This window comes from Zosterops lateralis (assembly GCF_965231275.1).
Source record: "Zosterops lateralis genome assembly, chromosome: 9".
Taxonomy (NCBI): Eukaryota; Metazoa; Chordata; class Aves; order Passeriformes; family Zosteropidae; genus Zosterops; species Zosterops lateralis.
This window is the reverse complement of record NC_139769.1, coordinates 28696948-28716644: the sequence shown is the minus strand read 5'-3', so window position 1 is coordinate 28716644 and position 19697 is coordinate 28696948. Positions and strand designations below refer to the sequence as shown.

Below are 19697 nucleotides of genomic sequence, written 5' to 3'. Positions count from 1 at the left end.
GGAAAACACCTGCTGGCACTGGGTGAGTCAGAGGGAAGAGGCACAACGCCCTACCAAAGGTCACACCCCAGCCATGGCAAGGCTCAGTGCTGGGAGCAGCTTCACCCCACTGCTAAAACAGCAGCTGACTAGCTCCAGTACCACTCACAGTCACTGCTCCCTGCTCAGTCTCCTCCACTGTCAAAATCACTCCATCCCAAGGCCTAGGCTTTTCTACATCTGTGCTGCTCCAGCTGTGAGCAACCCACAGCAGCCTCTGCCAGGCTGGGAGGGAGTGGGCAGAAAGGAGTGTCCCTGCCTGTTCCCTTGCTCGCGGTCCCGCATGGGTGGCCCTGAGGAGCAGGGACCCACAGCAGCCCGGAGCCAAGGAGCACCTCCACCAGACACCCAAGGCTTCCGGAGACCCTACAGCTTCTGCTGAAGGAGCTGGACTCATCACCAGGCTTTATCTCCTGTCTCCAAGCTGTCAGTGCTCTGTCAGCACAGCAAGCATCTCCCTGCATCCCTGCGGTTCCGGCAGGGCGACATTGCCATCTGCTGCCTGCTGCTGGGCAGGACACACCGCCTTGCCCCTGTCACCCAGGCGTGGCCCTCCTCCAGCCACCGCTGCGGGGAGGGAGCACGGGCCCGCCGGGGACTGTCCCTGCGGGGACCCTCCAGTGTCACCAGCTCAGCACCCACACCACCACCTCCACACCGAGCTCCCAGCTCCAGCCCAGCACAAGGCAGGGGTGCTTCATCCCAGCCCATAGCTCCAGGTCTGTCCTACTGCAGGGAACATGGCTGGAATGTTTGTTTGAGGAATGTGCCACCGCCCAGCAGCACACGGACAGTGGGGCCGTGTCCCAAACTAGGGCCCTGTCCCCTGCCAGCAGCCCGGCTTCCATAGCCATGGAATGACAGAATGGTGTGGGATGGAAGGGACTTCTTCAATGCCCTCTAGCCCAACCACCCTACAACAAGCAGGGACATCTTCAGGTGGGTCAGATTGCTCAGAGCCCTCAACCTAACCCTGGATGTTTCCAGGGATGGGGCATCCACCCCATTTCTGGGCAGCCTGTGCCAGTGTTTCAACCCCCTCCAGTGTTTCACCATGCTCATGCTCTGAGCTGCTGTGACATGGCCCTGCCCTTGGCTCTGCTGGTGACTCACTCACCACATGGGAACACACACCCCTCCAGCTCTTCAGGCTTGGGCTCTGCATCTGGAAGCATGAAGATGGTATTTTTTTAACTCACAGCCACACCGAGAAGTGTTCGCTTATTTTAAACTTGAAAGCACCTACATATTGTTTCTACAGCTTGAGATAGGAGATGCCACCAAAGGGAGGAGAAGAGTAGTAATTATCTGCAGTTCAGAAGTTCAGCCTTCAGAGGAGGAATTGGGCTCCCAGCTACACTTGCCACGTGTTTTTAAGCTGATCTTTTGAAAGTGGCTGTGCATTTTATAACTGAGATTGCCCACCTGAGACATGAGCTTTACACATCACTCCTGGGTTTATAGGTCATGGACACAAACCAAGGCTGATGGTCTCCAAGAAGGACAGAGCCATGGAAGCGCCACAGGGAAAGCTCTAACGACAAAGGATGCAATCCTCATATCAAAACCCAGTTTATATCTATATAGCAGCTGGATCCACTCAAGTGAGACCTGCTAAAATACAGTGCTTGAGGATGAGCCAAGCCCAAAGCCTGATGGCTGTGCTTTGAAATGAGCTGGAGGGTTTCCACTTTGAAATCCACTAGTAGGAGCTGACACAATCTGAGCAATGGGACCCAGCCCCTGGAATGAGGGGTAAACAAACTGAAAGCAAGAAAGAACCCTGAATGGTGCAGCAGTGTCAATATTAAAATAATTATCAAGAAAAAAAACTAAATTGAAGGTGTTTCTCCATCTCTAAACAAGACCAAATGCTTTTCTCTATGGGCATGGATATGTCTCCTGCTATCAGAAGTGACCACAACCTAAAGAGTCCGTGTCACCTCCACCTTAGGGCTGCCCTGAGTTATCACAAGAGATGTGGATGCCACTGAGGGCTGGACATTTGGCCACATGCTTTGGTGCTGGTGTGGATGTGGCCCTGAGGAACATGAGTGGAATTAGGCTTGTCTGAAAGCAAAATCATCTTTTCCCCCCACCATATCAAGGCTGGCACTGAGATTTTCTGTGCCATTCCTAAACACTGGAGTATTTATTTCCTATATTTTCCTCCCAGGTGGCATCACAGATGCAACCTGCCCAGTCTCCCCCCACCAGATTCCAGTCTGCCCAGTTGCTGGTGTGTGGATGTACCACAGCCCCAGTACAGCTGTGACACAGATGCCCAGGAGCTGGCCCTGGATATGCTCCAAAAATCTCAGGAGAGATGCTCCAGCTGCCTTCTCCTAATGACCCCTGGGGGTCATTAAGGGGTCTCCTGACAGCCCCAGGGAAGTCCAGCCAGGATTTTTTCTGCTCTGAGCCTGTAATTTGGTCTCCCATCTGCCTTTGTGTCTCTGACAGCTCCTGCAATGGGCCTGGGAGCAGCTTGGACAGGGTATGATTTGGATTTCCTCCCACTGTTGCTTCTCTGTGGGCAGGCAATGTAGTGTTTATCCCATAACCTACCACTGGTAACCAGGAAAAATACCAGAAGATCTCAGAGCAGTCCAAAGACTGCAAAGGAAAATGAACAACGTTACAAGGAAAAATAAAATTTAAAAAATAATAATAAAAAAGCGCTCCCTGCATGCTATAAATTTTATAATATCTCTTTCTTCTAAAATCATCATTTTCTCACTCAAGCTGTAAAACTTTGTGCTTTCCTAGTGTACAGCATGCCATAAGGCTTTTCCTTGGCTCTGGGTTCAGCCCAGGGCTCTGCTGTGGGTAGAACCAGCTCAGGAGAAAATGTTCCTCACAGATAATCAGGGAGGAAACTTTACTGTATTTTCCCCTATTTCAAGAGGCTGAAGAGGAGGGTGATAATCATCACAATTGCCTTTTTTCTTCTGCAGCATTTCTTGCTCATTTGGAAAAGAGCTGGGTATGGAGAGGGTCCTCCCCACAGATACCCCAAAACATCCAGCATGGCTAGAGAGGGATCAGCAATACCAGGATCCCAAGGCACCATGCCAGGCTGGAGCTACTTTGGGTGGCCTGTGCTGGAAAAGGAACTCCAGCCCTTCTCCCTGCTCTTCATATGTTGTGAGCAGACCTCAGCTGGTCCCTGTGATGATGCTCCTCCTGCTGCAATGAGATGAACCGTCTCTGTGACCTGCAAATCCCCTCCCATGGCTTTCTCTTCTCTGGTTTTTAAACCATCCCCATTTTGTGTTCAAGTGTTCTTGTGTTCAAGCCTCATGGCTTCAAGTAACAGAATCATAGAACCATAGAATTATTAAGATTGGAAAAGCCCTTCAAGACCATCCAGTCCAACCATTAACCCAATGCCCATCACTAAACCATGTCCCCAATTGCCACAGCGACAGATATTCTAAATCCCTCCAGGATTTAGATCACTTCCATGTGGGACAGGCCAAGCTTGTTGCAGTGCTTGACAAGCCTTTGGGTGAACAAATTTTTCCTAATCTCCCCAGTTCTATTATGCCCCACCCCACTCTGCTTCACAGAGATGCTGCCAAGACACAGCAAACACTTTTTGGTGTGGTATGCTTGGCTCCAGAGCAACAGAAGGTTATAAAATGATTGGGGGGAGTATTCCAGGCTACTGTAAACAGGGATACACTATTTTTTTTATCACATCCAGGCAATAAATAATGGTTTCAGCCCATTGGAAAGCAGCAGTGCCCTGCTGGAGCAGCCTCACGGGTGCTCACATCTACCATCACTCAGCAGTGACCTCCTGGCCGAGTTGGCTCTAGCTTCAGAGGGAAATGGATTTGCACGTCTCTGGTTTCCTGTGGGAATCACAGCATTGATTCCTACTAGTTACTGCATCTAAGGCTGCTTCCAAGACATGGACTCTCATTTACTGCAGGCAAGTTTTCCAAGGGAGGGAAATCCCAAGGGAGGGATTGACCACCTGGGGAGCTGGGGTAGGATGGTGGCAGCTTTGTCAGGCATCCATCTGGTAAGGTGAGTGGTGCTGTGCTCTGGACTCAAATCTTTAAGATGCTCTAACTGCAAAAAGAGGGTAATTCCCCCTTCCCACATGCTCTCCCAGCTCCTGGCAGCAGGATCATATTCCTGTGCAAAGCTCTGGTCAGCAATGCAGCAATGTTGGACTGAAGGCTGATCCTTCCTTCCTTCCTTCCTTCCTTCCTTTCCTTCCTTCCTTCCTTCCTTCCTTCCTTCCTTCCTTCCTTCCTTCCTTCCTTCCTTCCTTCCTTCCTTCCTTCCTTCCTTCCTTCCTTCCTTCCTTCCTTCCTTCCTTCCTTCCTTCCTTCCTTCCTTCCTTCCTTCCTTCCTTCCTCCCTCCCTCCCTCCCTCCCTCTCAGTGTCAAAAGTGAATGGCATTTAATTTTCTCATTATTTTAAATGGTACAACTATAGAAAAACTCCTCTGAAACAAGGATAAAATGAATGCAAAAACAAACGAATACACACCTGAAAACTTCTGTATTTTTCTTATCCTCCCCTTACACAAAGAGGCTTTTAATTAGAAGGATTTTAGTTTTATACAAAGGCATCCAGCCCATATGCACCAAAACTATTGCATAATGATAAGCAAAGTATAGTCAGGAGGGACAAATAGGGAGTGTTGTTGCAACACTGGCATACACTGCAAAGGAGAAGAAAGGTAATTTCGAGAAAATTTGGTTTATTTAACAATGGTGAAAATATAAACTGAGTTCTGTTTTAAATCAATAGTGAAGATAGCTCAGTTTAATGTTACAAATCACAAAATAGAAAAGGCATGAAAATTACTTATGGTCATGATTTTTAATAAAATGTTATTTAAAAAACTATATCAAGCTATAGAAAATGTTTGACTGTTTTTCAGTCTGTGTATTCTTTCTAAATGAAATTCTGCATGCAAATAATAGAAATGCTGCATTGTGTTCAGTGCATCTAAACTGATTTTTATAGCATGTCTGACCAGTTTGCACAAACACTCCCCAATATTTCAACAGCCCCATGGGTTCTTTAGCCTCCAATGATTTGGGCCCAATAGTTTATAGAAGTTTCTAGATTGTCCCAAAATGTGCTGCAGAGGATCCAGGAGTTTCCCAGAGAACCCAGGAGATGACCAGCAGACTCAGAAACTGCCTGGAGGATCCGAGAGCTGCACAGAGGATCCAAATCTGCATGGAGGATCCAGGGGCAGTCAATCTCCTCATTTTTCGTTATAGTCCCTACCCAGGGAGTCCAGCCTAGGAAAACCACTCTGTAACAGAAACAACCATGCTCTGCCAGTGTCCTGCAGGAGGGAGCCAATGGCAAAAGGAATTTGCACAGTGGGCTTTGCCTCAAGCCCCTGGAACTGCACCTGTGCCCAGAAAAGCAGCAGGCAGCGATGTGAAATATTCACAAGCAGTCAAAGCCTGACTCTTTTAGCCAGTGCCTCTGTTAAGTCAAGTTTACGGTACCAGTTCATATCACTACAGGGCTGAGCCTAAGGAGATCCTGACCAGAATCACATCTAAATCCTGCTCCAGCCAAGATTTCTCAGCAATTCATAGCATTTTAGCAGTTTGTGCCTTTTATGAGATGATCCAACTCTATTCTAACAAAAAGATACATGAATGAAAAGACAAACTTGAGAAGGGTTTTCTGTATATTACTTCTTTCCACTTTAGAAAGGAAACCTTTTGAATTCAACTAAAGCCAAAGAGACAATGAAGAACTCCAGGCAATGATGGCTATTTGGTCTCTTTCATTACAAAATTGTATTCCAACAGCTCATCTTAGGATCACTTTCTTTTGACTCCTGAACTGTGTGAGTTCTGCTGTGTCTTACTCTGCCTTATTAAGGGAGAAATGATGGACTAGTTAACTTTGCCCAGAGCCCTTTGGGACACTTGGCACCCCGGGCACACCGATCCCCTTTGTGATGTGGGGGTTGCATGTGCCCAGATCCCATTGTGACGTCTGGGGCCGCGCCCTGTCCAGGGGGTGTAAAAGGGCACAAAGAGCCCGCGGTGCCCACTCCCAGGAGAGCAGCTCCGTCAGGAGAAAGCCTTTTTCCCGGGAGACGGCAGCGTCAGAGCTATTCACGATGTCCACGGACAAGGAGATGAGCACTGACGTGAAGCCCAAGAAGAAGTGGCTGAGGTTTCGGAGCAGTCGGAAGGTGAGGGATGGGGCAGCACGGAGCTGCCTCGGGGCCGGGCTTGGCATCCGGGATGCGGCTGCTGTGCCAGGGGGCCCTTTCCAGCCCAGAGGGACACCTCGTCCTCCTCCTTCTCCTCCATGCAGATTTCCGACTGTGAGTCACGGGCAGCCGCGCAGGAGGCTGAGGAGCACCGTGACTCCTGTGCCGGCCCTGGCACACAGGTGACAGCAGCAGAGACCTGGGCAGTGCCCTCGCACGGCCCCAGGGCCCGCGGCCCGGCCCTGCTGCGCTCGCTGCGGCGCGGCTCCCGGGCCGTCCTGAGCAGGGTGGCGGCTGTGATCCGGGAACACAGCCAGCAGCCGGGGACACAGCAGCACCTGCACCAGGGCACGGGGGCAGTGACAGCGGCAGCCCCTGCAGTGGGGACACTCCTGGCAACACCAGAGCCTCAGGAGAAGTCCTGGTTCAGCCTAGAGGAGGACTCGGAAGTAGAAATCCTCCAAGAGCTGCCCCAGGAGGATGAGGACCCAGAGGAGGGCTGGCCGCAAGTCTCCACTTCCAAAACCCTTCTGGGTCACTGGCTCCCCTGCTCCCCAGCAAGCCAGGTGGAAGCACGCAGGCAGAGGGCAACAGCAGCAGAGAGGATACTCCTGCCTGGGATGGTGGATGAGGAGGGGGACACCTCAGAGGATGTCCAAGCCGGCAGCAGCAGGTATGAGAGTGACTGCAGGTCCCGTAAATATGAACCATGACACCTGGAGTCCTGCAAAGGCACAGGACTCTTGGAGCATTCTCTCCCAACCAGAGTTCAGTCAGCTGCCAAAGGGGAAGACAGGAGCATGAAAGACCTGTCAGAGGAGAAGTGGAATGTCTTCCCTCCCCTCGCTCTCTGGGTGATGCCCCGCCGGTGGTACACCACCCAGGTGGACCCCGACTCCTCTTCGGAAGAAGAGACAGATGCGGACCTGCCCAGCACATCTGGTGCCCTGGCAGCTGCTGCCCTGGCCGGGGCTCACGAGGATGAGGAGCACCCTGTACATGCCACTGCCCAGGCACAAGAGGAGGCAAGGTCAGAAGCCCCTGGCACACAGATGACAGCACCAGAGACCTGGGCAGTGACCCTGCACGGCCCCAGAGCCCGCGGCCCGGCCCTGCTGCGCTCACTGCGGCGCGGCTCCCGGGCTGTCCTGAGCAGGGTGGCGGCTGTGACCCGGCGACATAGCCAGCAGCTGGGGACACAGCAGCCCCTGCACCAGAGCACGGGGGCAGTGACAGTGGCAGCCCCTGCAGCAGGGGCACAGAGCTGGGCAGCGGCCCCACACGGCCCTGGCTGCCCCCCCAGCCCCTCACCCGGCCTGCTGGAAGCTGTCGGTGGGCAGGGGGCAGGGCCAGCAGTGGGGACACTCCTGGCAACACCAGACCCTCAGGAGAAGTCCTGGTTCAGCCTAGAGGAGGACTCAGAAGTAGAAATCCTCCAAGAGCTGCCCCAGGAGGATGAGAACCCAGAGGAGGGCTGGCCACAAGTCTCCACTTCCAAAACCCTTCTGGGTCACTGGCTCCCCTGCTCCCCAGCAAGCCAGGTGGAAGCACGCAGGCAGAGGGCAACAGCAGCAGAGAGGATACTCCTGCCTGGGATGGTGGATGAGGAGGGGGACACCTCAGAGGATGTCCAAGCCGGCAGCAGCAGGTATGAGAGTGACTGCAGGTCCCGTAAATATGAACCATGACACCTGGAGTCCTGCAAAGGCACAGGACTCTTGGAGCATTCTCTCCCAACCAGAGTTCAGACAGCTGCCAAAGGAGAAGACAGGAGCATGAAAGACCTGTCAGAGGAGAAGTGGAATGTCTTCCCTCCCCTCGCTCTCTGGGTGATGCCCCGCCGGTGGTACACCACCCAGGTGGACCCCGACTCCTCTTCGGAAGAAGAGACAGATGAGGACCTGCCCAGCACATCTGGTGCCCTGGCAGCTGCTGCCCTGGCCGGGGCTCACGAGGATGAGGAGCACCCTGTACATGTCACTGCCCAGGCACAACAGGAGGCAAGGCCAGCAGCCCCTGCAGCCCCTGGCGCGCGGGCGGCAGCAGCAGAGAGCCGGGCAGTGACCCCACACGGCCCCAGAGCCCGCGGCCCGGCCCTGCTGCGCTCGCTGCGGCGGCTCCCGGGCCGTCCTGAGCAGGGGGCTGGCTGTGCTCCAGGCACAGGGGAGGTGATGCCAGCGAGAGACCTCACCCAGCACCAAGACCAGAGCTGGGGAACGGCAGAACAGAGGCCCCCTGTGAAGCCACGCGAGGCCTGGGTGTAGCACGGCAACCTCCACCCGCGTGCAGCCACAGGAGCAGCCCCAGCTCTGCCGAGCAGAGCCCCTCATGGTGGGGCAAAGGCCTCCACTCCACGCCTGATTCCAGACTGCTGCCCCTAGTCCCCTCACCAAGCCTGCTGGAAGCTCCCAGGGGGCAGGGGCAGAAGCAGAGCCATGCCTGTCACTGCCACCAGCCCAGGAGGGGAGCAGCTCCAAGGAAGCCAGGACTGTCTGAAACGTGGCCAGGGCTGTCCCCAGCGTGGCCAGAAGACACCTGAGCTGGAGCACTGAGGAACAAGAGGGCACCTCAGTGTCCCTCCCATGGGGCTCTGGCCTACCAGGAACACTGGGGCTAAAATTAGTAGTGAAATAGAATTAATTCTGTAGGTGAAATTAGGTGTAGTATCTAGTAGTGTTCTCTGCGGCAGGCAGAGATAACAGGATGAAGGCCATGTCACACCTTCTATTTCTGTTTAATTAATAAATTACACAGTGTGGTTCACCATAGGAAGTGACATAAGGAAGACAGGGCTTTAATGTTATGAGTTTTAAAGTCAGGAGGTAGAGACTAGTCTTTTAAAGAAAAGTGTTAGGAACCCCTTTTTTGTTTCTGATAGATAACGTTATTTATACTAGATGTGGAATATATTCCTCTGGAATATGTTCTTTAGGCCCTTAGGTTGTAGTTGTTGCTAATTTAGAACAGGTTAGATAAGGTATTTCTGCTGAAATAAAAGGACAGAATTAATAAATCAGAAGTGCTTGTTCTTTACATTGCACTGTGATCATTGATTTGGGGGGAAAATCTTGAATTCTGAAGCCCTTTGGTTCCTGGTGCAGTGCAGTGTGTGCAGGGTGGGGCAGAGGAGAAAGGCCCCGCCTGGGGCAGGAACACCAAGTCCTTTGACTCGTGGCATTTGTTTGATGCAGGATCACATTCTTTTGTGTCCAGTTCTCCTCCTAGAGAGTTGCACTGGTCTTTCTCTAGGATCCCTGAGAGAAGGAGTTCTTGCCTGGCATTGCAAGTGTGACCTCCTCAGCCACCAGATAAAACAGCCACAAGACCTGAGAGGTATCAGAGCCCCAGAATCTCTGTAATTCATAACATCTGCACTGTGTTTCCTGGTTATTCAGTAAGAGGAGGAAAAGCATTAACAGAGTGCAGAAAATTTTAAAAATTGTGCTTTCAAATGAACATTGTAGCCATGAGAAGAACAAAGGAGGTCAGATCTAGGCAAAAATCCACGTGAGCAAAAACAAACCCAGATTCATTAAGGAACAGTTGCTCTGGTCTGTTGCAGTGCTCTGGTTTCCTCACCCGGCCAGCCCTGGAACCACGGCAAGTCAGGTCCCTTTCGGTGGGCACACCACCTTCCGGACCCTGTGAGTCCTGGCTTGTCTGTGAGCCTCCTAGCTTAGGCAACAATGGCAAAGGAACGAGAGAGGGGACACTGCTGAGGTGAACCAAACAGGGTTTATTGTCCCACAGGGGCAGCAAATAAAACTCCAGGATGGCAGCCTTGGCAATGCCAAGGAGCACCCGTGTGCAACAGCTTTTATGTGGGGATGGTGCAGAGGGATGGGTTCAGATAAGGTCCAGTCACAGGTAACATGGGGGCGGCCTGGAGCATAACTGATAAATACAACAACCAATCGAGGTAATGTGGGAGGGAGAAGCCGGGATCCTGTCCAATCATTTTGACACTCTCCCTGGAACTTTCCAGGCACAGGGTGATGGACAGGACCCAGGGGTTATATAACATAAGATTGACCATTAACTGTAACAAGGGAGAAACCAAAGGGGAGTAGTGGGAGGGGGGTACATGGAACAAACCGTCTTACAAGAAAATATAACAAGATTACAGACTACAAGCGGAAAACTGTAAAATGCACCACCACACTGGTCCTCATGGCTGGCACCCACTACTGCTCAAAAATCCTGATCCCTTGGAGTGCCAAACACCTCCTATAAACATCAGGCACCTGGGGGGGTGAGTTTAGTTCCCCATGGAAAAGGGCCACCATTCGTGTCTAAGGCCCACGTGGCACTTGGCTTCTGCCCACTGAAATTACAAACAGAGCACGATTTCTCCCAGATCTAAGCTGCCACTTATTGTAACCCTGGCTGCCCTTGGAGTGCCAAATGCCTCCTGCAAACTGACATCAGACACCTGGGAGGGTAAGTTTAGCTTCCCATGTGTCTTGGTTTGGAAAAGGCAGGTGTCTGCCAGGGAAAAGCTGGAGCTTCCCTCGGAATGGAGAATGTAACCCCCCTCCCTCCAAATTATTATAATTTTGCAATTCATGGCCTCAGGCAAAGATTTGGGAATAGGTGTAACAGTTCTTTTCTAGGAATATTTTTAAAAATACATATGCAGTAAAGCAAGCAAACAAACAAACAAACAAAAAATCAAAAAGTCCTTGAAATACTGACAGAGTCAGAATATGACCTGACACCCTTGTCAAGGTATTGGGAGCAGTCCAAATAAATTCTCCCAGAGTAAAAGATATGGTTCTGTTGGAGCAGAGATGATCCTGTAGAAGGGTACAGTGGTGGTGAGAGGGGTCCAGTCTTTCCTCTGGGAATTCAGTACAAACTGTCCTGCCGTGCTGAATTTCAGCTTTTATCTATGTAGGAAACTTGGTTCCTCCCACTGGGTGGAGCATCCTACAATGAGATGATGTAATATTATCAGTCACCTGGTGAGCCCTAATAACCCATTAACAGAAGATATCCCCCTGGACGGAGGATGGGTCCTGGAAGAGATAAGGAACATTGCTCCACCTGGTTTTAACAGCTGGTCAATTAACAAAAGGCATCTTCCTCCACTAAGTTAAAAGAAAAAAAAAAACAAAACACCTCTTCAACTGGTTTCAACAGATTGGGAATAGAAAACATGCTTTTGGTTATTTATTGCTACCCAAGACACCAAGGAAAAGAACAACCGTTCCTGTCTAAGGCCCTGTGCCTGGCACTTGGCTTCTGCCCGCTGAAATTACAAACAGAGCAGGATTTCTCCCAGATCGAAGCTGCCACAAGTTGCAACCCTGGCTGCACTGCAATGGCCCTGGGAGTGCAGGAGCTCAGAGGCTTCCTGGCCTCATGCAGATGAGGAGCCTGGAAAGCCTGAAGAGCCTCAAATGCACACAAAGAAAATCCCAAAATCTCCTGTTCTGCCAGCCAGATGAGGCCTGCAAAACACACCACCCACATAAACACAGAGCACGCTGGATGAGAGAATTACAGTAATTTTAAAAATATTTGTGCTCCTCACTCTCCTCTCTACAGAGCCCCTTTCTGAAGCAGAGGCACACTGAGTGCTTTTCCAGAAATCAGCTGCTTTCAGAGCCCAGGAACAGTTGGCAACGGCTTCTCTCAGGTACCTGAGAGCTGAGGCAATTAGAAGAGAATTAAACTGACATTTCTAACTTGCAGCACAAGAGGCATGTGCAGTCATGAAATAATTCAGAGCTACTGCTGGCAAAATACTCTTTTCACCTGTCTGCTGCAAAGAATAAAAGGACAAGAAGCATTTTTGCCTTTTTTTCTTTCTGTCTTTCTTTCTTGTAATTAGTTGCTACTTGTTGCTGCATCCCCAAATACCAGAACTCAGGGGTTTTCCAAACTATGAGAGAGAGATTTAGTGCTCGGTACCTGGTTTATCCAGGCTCACTTGGTGACCAACAACATTTTGCCAGCAAGATTTCCCTGTTCAAATGATTCCCATGAAAGGTTCAGAGCTTCATTTTCTGGTTTACTGCACTGGTTTGAAAGGTCTTTCCAGGCACCTGCTTCCGGTTTGGGGAAGGAGCAGAGGGAGGGTTTTCCCCTTGTGCTTTGGTGGCTCAGACCTTCATAAGACACTGTTGCCAGCACCGCCCCCTGCACTTTGGGACAATGTCCCACATTGCTCAGGTGTTTCTTCTGCATTTCTTATTCTGCCCTTCACAGTGGTCAAACCCTGCTGAAGAGCCTAGCCCTGGTCTCTGACCACCTGGCCACACAGTGCTGTTGAAGGCCTATGAATGTATCTATGACTGATAATATAGAAATATACTTCTAATGAATGTGCTTTTATTGTTATGGTATTGTAGCTGCCAGGGATGCGGGAACCCAGCTGTATTTTTCAGTATTGCAGTGATCACTGTGTGAGCATTACAAGCTGGATGCTGTATCACAGTCTGCAAACAGAGAAGGAAATGATGTAGGCAAACCTGGGGATATTATTTGTGTTTACATGAACTCCCCTGTGCTGCAGCTATTTTAGGGCTGCTGTTACATCTCAATTGACTAAATTGGAAATAAATACTCTTTATCTAGTCATGAATGTCATGGACAGTCTAAAAGACTGCACCAGCTGAAAAACAACCCCAGTCCTTTGGATTTGGTGCCTGCAGCTGAGGCAGTGTGGTGTCAGTGCCCCGCTTTTCCCATATATTAGCTCTACGGAAGATGGTTTTTACAATGAGGGTGGTGAAATGCTGGCACAGGTTGTCCAGAGAGGATGCTTCATCCCCAGAAACATCCAAGACCAGAAACCATGGAAGTCACTGAGCCATTCTCTAAGAATCCCTTGCAGTGAACGGGATGTGTGCTGGAAGCTTGAAGAGAAAACAGAACAAATCACTGCTCCTGCTCTCAGGTGGAAAGCACTGGAGCGACAATTCTGATAGATCCCTTAATGAGAAAAGGAGTTGATGGCTCTGATGATTTCTTCCAGCAGATAAACAAGAAAGCCATTACATGAACTTCAGGAGCGCACTGAGCACACTCTCCTCTGGAAAACAACATTCCCACAGAGCAGAGGCGGCTCAACAGCACATCCTACAAGGAATTTACAAGTAGGCTGCACTCTGGTGCAGAGACCTGTATTAGCCGGTTCAAGGGCTTGCTCCCATTCCAGGCCTGCTCTTTGAAGATGATTCCAACCTTGCACAAGCCCACAATTTTACTGCTCAAAGCATCAGATACAGCTGAAATTACCCCAAAAAAGGAGACATTATTCTCCTTTCTATTTCCAGATTGTTATCCTAGCAAAAAAAAAAAAAAAAATGCACTTCATCTGCTGTTCTGTTGGTGAGAGCTCTGTTGAGAGCTCAGCCCCTACTCAGTTTCAGTCTGGAAAGAGGAAAAGTGCAGTGGGAGCTCCTTGTGCCAACAGAAACTCCACAAGGTTAGAGGTAGATGAAGCCTCACTTGAAATAAAATCTGCCTCCTCCAGAGATATCAATGCCCTCTGCTGGGATTAACTGACAAATGATGGGTTGCTTGGTGCTCTCTCTTTACTCAGGAGACTCCTGCCTCAGACTTTTCCATGCCAGGAGAAGGCAAACAGTGTCAGAGGAGGAGGATGGTGTGCAGGAGTAGCACAGATTGTACAGCAGCAGTTTTTCCTTTCTTCAGGGTGCTGTATCCACACTCCTCAGTCACAGAGGTATTTACCATCAACACCTTTGGTAGCAAAGGTTAACAAATTTGCCATCTACACCTTTGTTAACAAAGTAAGAGAGCAATACTGTAGCTGCCAAGGACTGGCTGGTGATTCCAGGGCAGTGAGGGCCTGGAATCTTCAGGGCTGAAGCTATTCTTCCTTCTTAGTCTTGAGAACACTAAGACTTTCTGTGATGCAAATGAGTTAGGCAGAAGCAATGTAGGGAAGCAGCAGGAAAATTAGCAAAAAGCAAAGGGTATTTCTGTGTTCTACTGTCAACAAACACTGTGCAGTGATCAAATCAGGATCCTCAGCCTAGCTCAGGGCTCCCCCTACGCTCATGTCCAAGGGGTTCCTGTAATGCCCTGGCAATGAGGGATCTCTGAACACGGCGCTAAAGGAATTGTTTCTTCCATGGCCTCCACAGATCCAAATGAGCTAACAGATATTCTGGCCACTCTGGACAAAGGAAAATTACTTCTCCTGAAAGCAGACCCTTCAAACCCTCCCCAATGCTGCAGAGCAGGTCTATTTGCCCCATGTCAGCTACATGTCATGACTGGCTATGTCTGTTTTAGGCTATCACCCACTCTGACTGACACTGTGAGAGGGTCAGGGCCTGGGAGAGACTTCCAAACCTTTATGTGAAAAATGTAAAGTGCAGAAGTGCAGATCTCTGGGTTAAATTAAGCTCCATGTGGTTTCCTGTACTTTGCACAGGAGTTAGTGGAAGTTTCTTTGAGGAGAGTTCTACACACTTTTCCCAGAAGCCATCACACATTTTAATTACTCCTTTCACACATCCAAGTACTTTACATGCAAGTCAACCTTCCAGGCAAGTGTCTTTTTAATAACCTTTTAGTTCAGCCTGGTACTTTTCATTTCACCAACCATTTACTCTTCCCATATAATAGACCTTTGCTCAAAATACTTCCACCATTATGCCAGAGGTAAAAATTCCACTGACTGCTAGCACCAAAAAGCAGAATAACTGGATGTTCCCAATTACCATAACTGCCTAAGCAGAACTGTCACACAACATAAAGGTGTGCATAAGTGGTGCAGTTTAATTGGATATTAAACCACCCTACATCAGGAGCATCCCATACCCAAAGGAAAGGCAGGATGATGAACAGGGGAGATTGTAGCTGGTAACTTCAAAATGGGATTAGAAAATGAGTGTGGAAACTTAAAGCATGATAGCCTCTGGAACAGCTTTGTTCACCTCAGATGGTGCTGAACAGCACAGTCCCCACAGAGCATCACTGGTGACCTCCCTCTACAGGTCACTCACCCACAGCCAGCCAGGATTCTTTTAATGCAAAGATCTTTCCTCTCTGAGAAGCTGCACAGCCTTCGGATAAGACTGAGCTGCTGCTAAGGGGCCCCATCAAAGGCCCTCTGCAAACCTAAAACAGAACTGGAGCTTCCTGCAGAGGGGAGTCTGGAGAGGTCTCACTCAGGGCCCAGCCATCCCAGAATTACAAACACACAGACCACAGAACACATCCCTCAGGGGCAGGATGCACATCAGTTCCCTCATCTGGAGATTTATTTGAGGAATGAAATGGAAATGATCCATTAGTGACACCAATTAGCCTCCCATTTATAATCAAGCTGAAGTTTTCCTGTGGGCAGTGGTTCATCTTGATCTGAGCCAAGGACCTGACACTAAACACAACAGGACCCACTGTGTGACAGCTGCTCAGCTGCTGCACAGGTGGGGAATGCTGAGCTGCCAACATCCCTTTTTATTCTGTGAAATATGGAAACAAATGGCACAATCAGTACTTAATATTAAATAACCAGGTAATAAATGCAAAAATACATTACCCTGGAGCTTTACCTTCATTCTGCTGCACAACCTTCCACTGAAAAGGCAGAAAGCCCTAGAAAGAAATTACTGAAATTATGGAAGCTGGTAAGGAAAAAGGAAGCAAAACCTTCTGACACAGAAAAGAAATTCAGGCTGCAACTTCAAGACAAACTGGATGCTTCTACCACAGTGGTTAACAGCAGATTTAAAGTCATTATTACATTTCAAAGTTAAAGCCCCACTGCTGACACTGAGGCATTACACTCCTCCTGGAAGTTACAGCCTTGGAGGATTTGTCAACACCTGCCCAAGTTTGCCAGGCTAATTCCTAAGGAAATTTTTCTTCACTAACATTTGAATCTAAATCAAAGTAGAGTCTAACAGACACTTTGGGCAGTACTTGGACATACCATAGAACATGCTTTTGTTATGGGAAGCCTCCTTATGTGTGAAAACATTTAAATGAAGAAGGTTCCTGTGCCATGAGTAGCAAATTTGGTCTTTTGCACTTTGAATTTCGTATTCTCAAACATTTCCTTCCACGATATTCAGCCAGTTAAGATTTAGTGTGTATGGTTCCATCAGACACACAAATGTCACCCCAAGAGCATGCACCACCATAGCCAAAATAAAGCTTTCCCCATGATTAACAGACATTCAACCCATCACTTAAAAGTGCATAAAATATTGGTACTCCCTCAGACAGAAACATTCTGAAATACAGCTGCTAACAGTTGTGTTTATTAAGGAACTGGTTTGTAAGTGGAGTTTATTTGGTTTTTTTAATAACCAACATGATACTTCCCCTTCCAAATAAAAAGAAATGTAGCAGAAAGAAAAACTCAGCAAAATACAAGGAAAGAAGGAATAGAGGGACAACTCTGGACTGTTCTAACTTAGCGAGTTAACAGATCTGCAAACCCAATGTCAAAGAACCATCACACTCAAGAGGGCAGAGCCAATTTATCCAGTGAATCCTCACAGCCTCTGCCTGCACATCCTGCACAAAGCTCGAGCGGATGCATCGCCAGTCCAGCAAACAGAGACAGCGCAAGCACATGCAGGTGGTTTCAGTCTGCTCAAGTCTCCCATTTCATTACTCAGGGGTAATTAGGTTATTTTCTCATACAAAGCAATTTAAAGCTAGGCAGTGCAATCCTTCCTAGTACAAGTTCCAAATGCTGTGATGCAGCATTCCCTGGCAGCTACTGCTGGGCAGTGGGTCTGGATGTGGCAGAGTGGGGTGCTTTTCCAGCCCAACTGAGCAGACCTCGTTCAGACCTCAAAGCAACCACAGAGACCTCAAATTAAGGTTTGTCCAGCTTGTGAGTGCGCTCGTGCCTCCGCAGGGTCCCTGACTCGGTGAAGGAATGCCCACAGAAATTACAGGAGTAGGGCTTCTCTCCAGTGTGGATGCGGTGATGGCGCTGGAGCGATGCCAGGCGGGTGAAGGTCCCTCCACACTCCTCACAATAGAAGGGCCGTGCCCCAGAGTGAGTCTGCTGGTGCCTCTTGAGCCTGAGCAGCTGCACAAAGGCCATGCCACACTCCTGACACTTGTAGGGCTTGTCCTCCCGGTGGATCACCTTGTGCTTGGACAGCAGGTTGGGCTTGTCGAAGCCTTTGCCGCATGTTGGGCAGGCGTAAGGCTTGAAGTCGTCTTCCTGAGACTTTGGGTTTCCAGAACAAGGCTGACCTGGGCACTCCCCACTGTGCTGGCTGTGGTGCACCACGGACCAGGGGTTCCTGGCCATGCCACTGGCCAGGATCACCATGGAGCGCTCGATCTTGTGCACGTTGCGCAGGTGCCTCCAGACGTCGGCCGTGCGGATGAAGCCCTTGTCACACTCGGGGCACTTGTGCGGCCTCTCGCTGGAGTGGATGAGCTTGTGCATGCGCAGGTTGGCGGCGCGGGAGAAGGCCTTGGCGCAGATGGGGCAGCGGTAGGAGCTCTCCAGCAGGTGAGCCCGCCGGTGCTCCCGCAGCTCACTCACGCTGTGGAAAGAGGAGCCGCACTTCTTGCATCGACAGGGCAGAGCTTCCTCAGGGACAGGCTCCAGCTCCCTGCCAAATGCATCCCCAGGAGTGGCGCTCCCGTTGTCCTCGTGGAGTTTCGTTATCGTCCGTGGCTTCCTGGAGCGCTCAGAGGAACAGTGATCTAAATCCTCATCTTCGCTCTGCAGCTGGAAGCTGGTGCTGGAGGGAGCAAACTCCCCAGCTGGACTCTCCCCTTGTTCCTGGCAGTAGGTGTCACAGGTTTCTTTGTCTCCACACCGCAGCTCTGCGGGAAGCTCCTGCTTTCCTGCGGGTCCAGCAGAGTTTCCAGGAGGACTGCAGGAGTAATTCATGTCCACCTCCTTCTGCAGGCTGCAGCTGTGGCCCTCCTGCTCCGTGGCCTTTCTGGGAAAATTTGAGTGCTTCCCCTCTGTGTCACAAATGTTTTTCTCACTCACATCCATCCTCTGAGGCAAACACTGTGTTCATCTGCAGCCCATCATCACCCAGAGCTTTCTATCCTTCATGGTAAGTCCATCTCATTCTCAGCTCTTCTGACAGTCCTCCCTAGAAAATAAAACAGCTGTTTCATCAGTGATTCCTCTGATAATATAAATTTAGAGCAGTGAAGGTATTTTTACAATTCAAAGAATGGGACAGACTATTAGATATGCAGTAGAAGAAACAGAATCACCTACTATTAGATATGTAGAAAATATACATTCAGCACACAAAACATAGACTATGTTTAATAAAGTTAAATATTTTATGATCAGCCAGCCTCCACTACCGAATATAAATTGATAATTCTGATTTTAAATTTTCCTAAAGATGAGAAATCACAGACTCTCAGAATGGTTTGGGTTGGCCTGAAAGACCATCCTTTTCCAACTCCCTGCCATGGGCAGGACACCTTCCACTAGACCAGACTGCTACAAGCGCCATCCCAGCTGGCCTTGAACACTTCCAGTGATGGGGCAGACAAAGCTTCTCTGGGCAACCTCTGCTAGGTCCTCACCACCTCCACAGTAAAGAAATTCTTCCTAATAGTTAATCTAAATCTCTCCTCTTTTAGTTTAAAAATGTTTCCCATTGTTCTGTCGGTGTAAAATGTTGCTCTCCTTCTTTTCTGTAAAATCCCTTCAAGTACTGGAAGGTGGGATAAGACATCTCTGAATACATGTGGTGACAGAGCCCACCACCACAAGCATACATATTAATGAACAAAAAACATAAATGTTTCTGTATTTCCACATGAACATAAATGTAAAACTTGCCTATTTCGTTTCAGCAGGCTTATCAAGGGCCGTTATCAAGGCAGTACAGCCATGTGCATTAAGTGAAAGCTCTTATTCACATTCCAGAAAGGCTGGCTCCATCAGCCACACAAGCCACGCTTTCTTCTGCTGGAGACATGGAAAACAATCTGGATTAGTCCTCATTAGTCACTGCCTGGAACAGCGTGGCTCGACTCACCCCCAACTCCAGCCATTCCCGACATTTAATAAGGAACTGGTAACAGGGGTATTCCTCACCTCCAGCCCTCCAACTGAGCTGCCGATGCCTTTGGGGCGGGAAAACTTTCCAAGGGATGCCGCCGCTGCTTGGCTTAAGAGAACTCCATAACCACGGCTACGCGTTTCCTGCAGCAGGGGGGCGTGGCAACCGCGGCGTGGGCTGAAAAATAATAACAATAAATACATAAACATAGATACATTCATATATATATGTACATATATATATATATATATATATATATGAGATATTTTTCTGTTCCGAGCAGCATGACCCCCCTGAACTTTTCCCCGCTCCGGTGCCCGTTCCCTGTTCCCCCGCCCTACCTGGGCACTGCGGGTTCCGGCGCGGCCCCGCGCATCCCCCGCGCATCCCCCGCGCATCCCCGCGCATCCCCCGCGCCGGCGCGGACCCGCGGTGGC

The 19697-nt window shown here is 49.7% G+C and overlaps 1 protein-coding gene across 1 annotated transcript; it reads right to left on the bottom strand.

The window, feature by feature from the left end:
- Positions 1–16182: 16182 nt before the first annotated feature.
- Positions 16183–19396, bottom strand: LOC310912488 (uncharacterized protein). Its single transcript, XM_083867080.1, has 2 exons — positions 19296–19396; positions 16183–18327 (listed from the first exon to the last, which is right to left on the bottom strand). The coding sequence occupies exon 2, from the start codon at positions 18222–18224 to the stop codon at positions 17073–17075; it is 1152 nt and encodes a 383-aa protein (XP_083723206.1). The 5' UTR covers positions 18225–18327; positions 19296–19396; the 3' UTR covers positions 16183–17072.
- Between the last annotated feature and the right edge of the window lie 301 nt (positions 19397–19697).

What these genes read in the sequence shown, in the direction of transcription:
- LOC310912488 (XM_083867080.1), bottom strand. Translation starts at nt 18,224, where the DNA reads ATGGATGTGAGTGAGAAAAACATTTGTGACACAGAGGGGAAGCACTCA.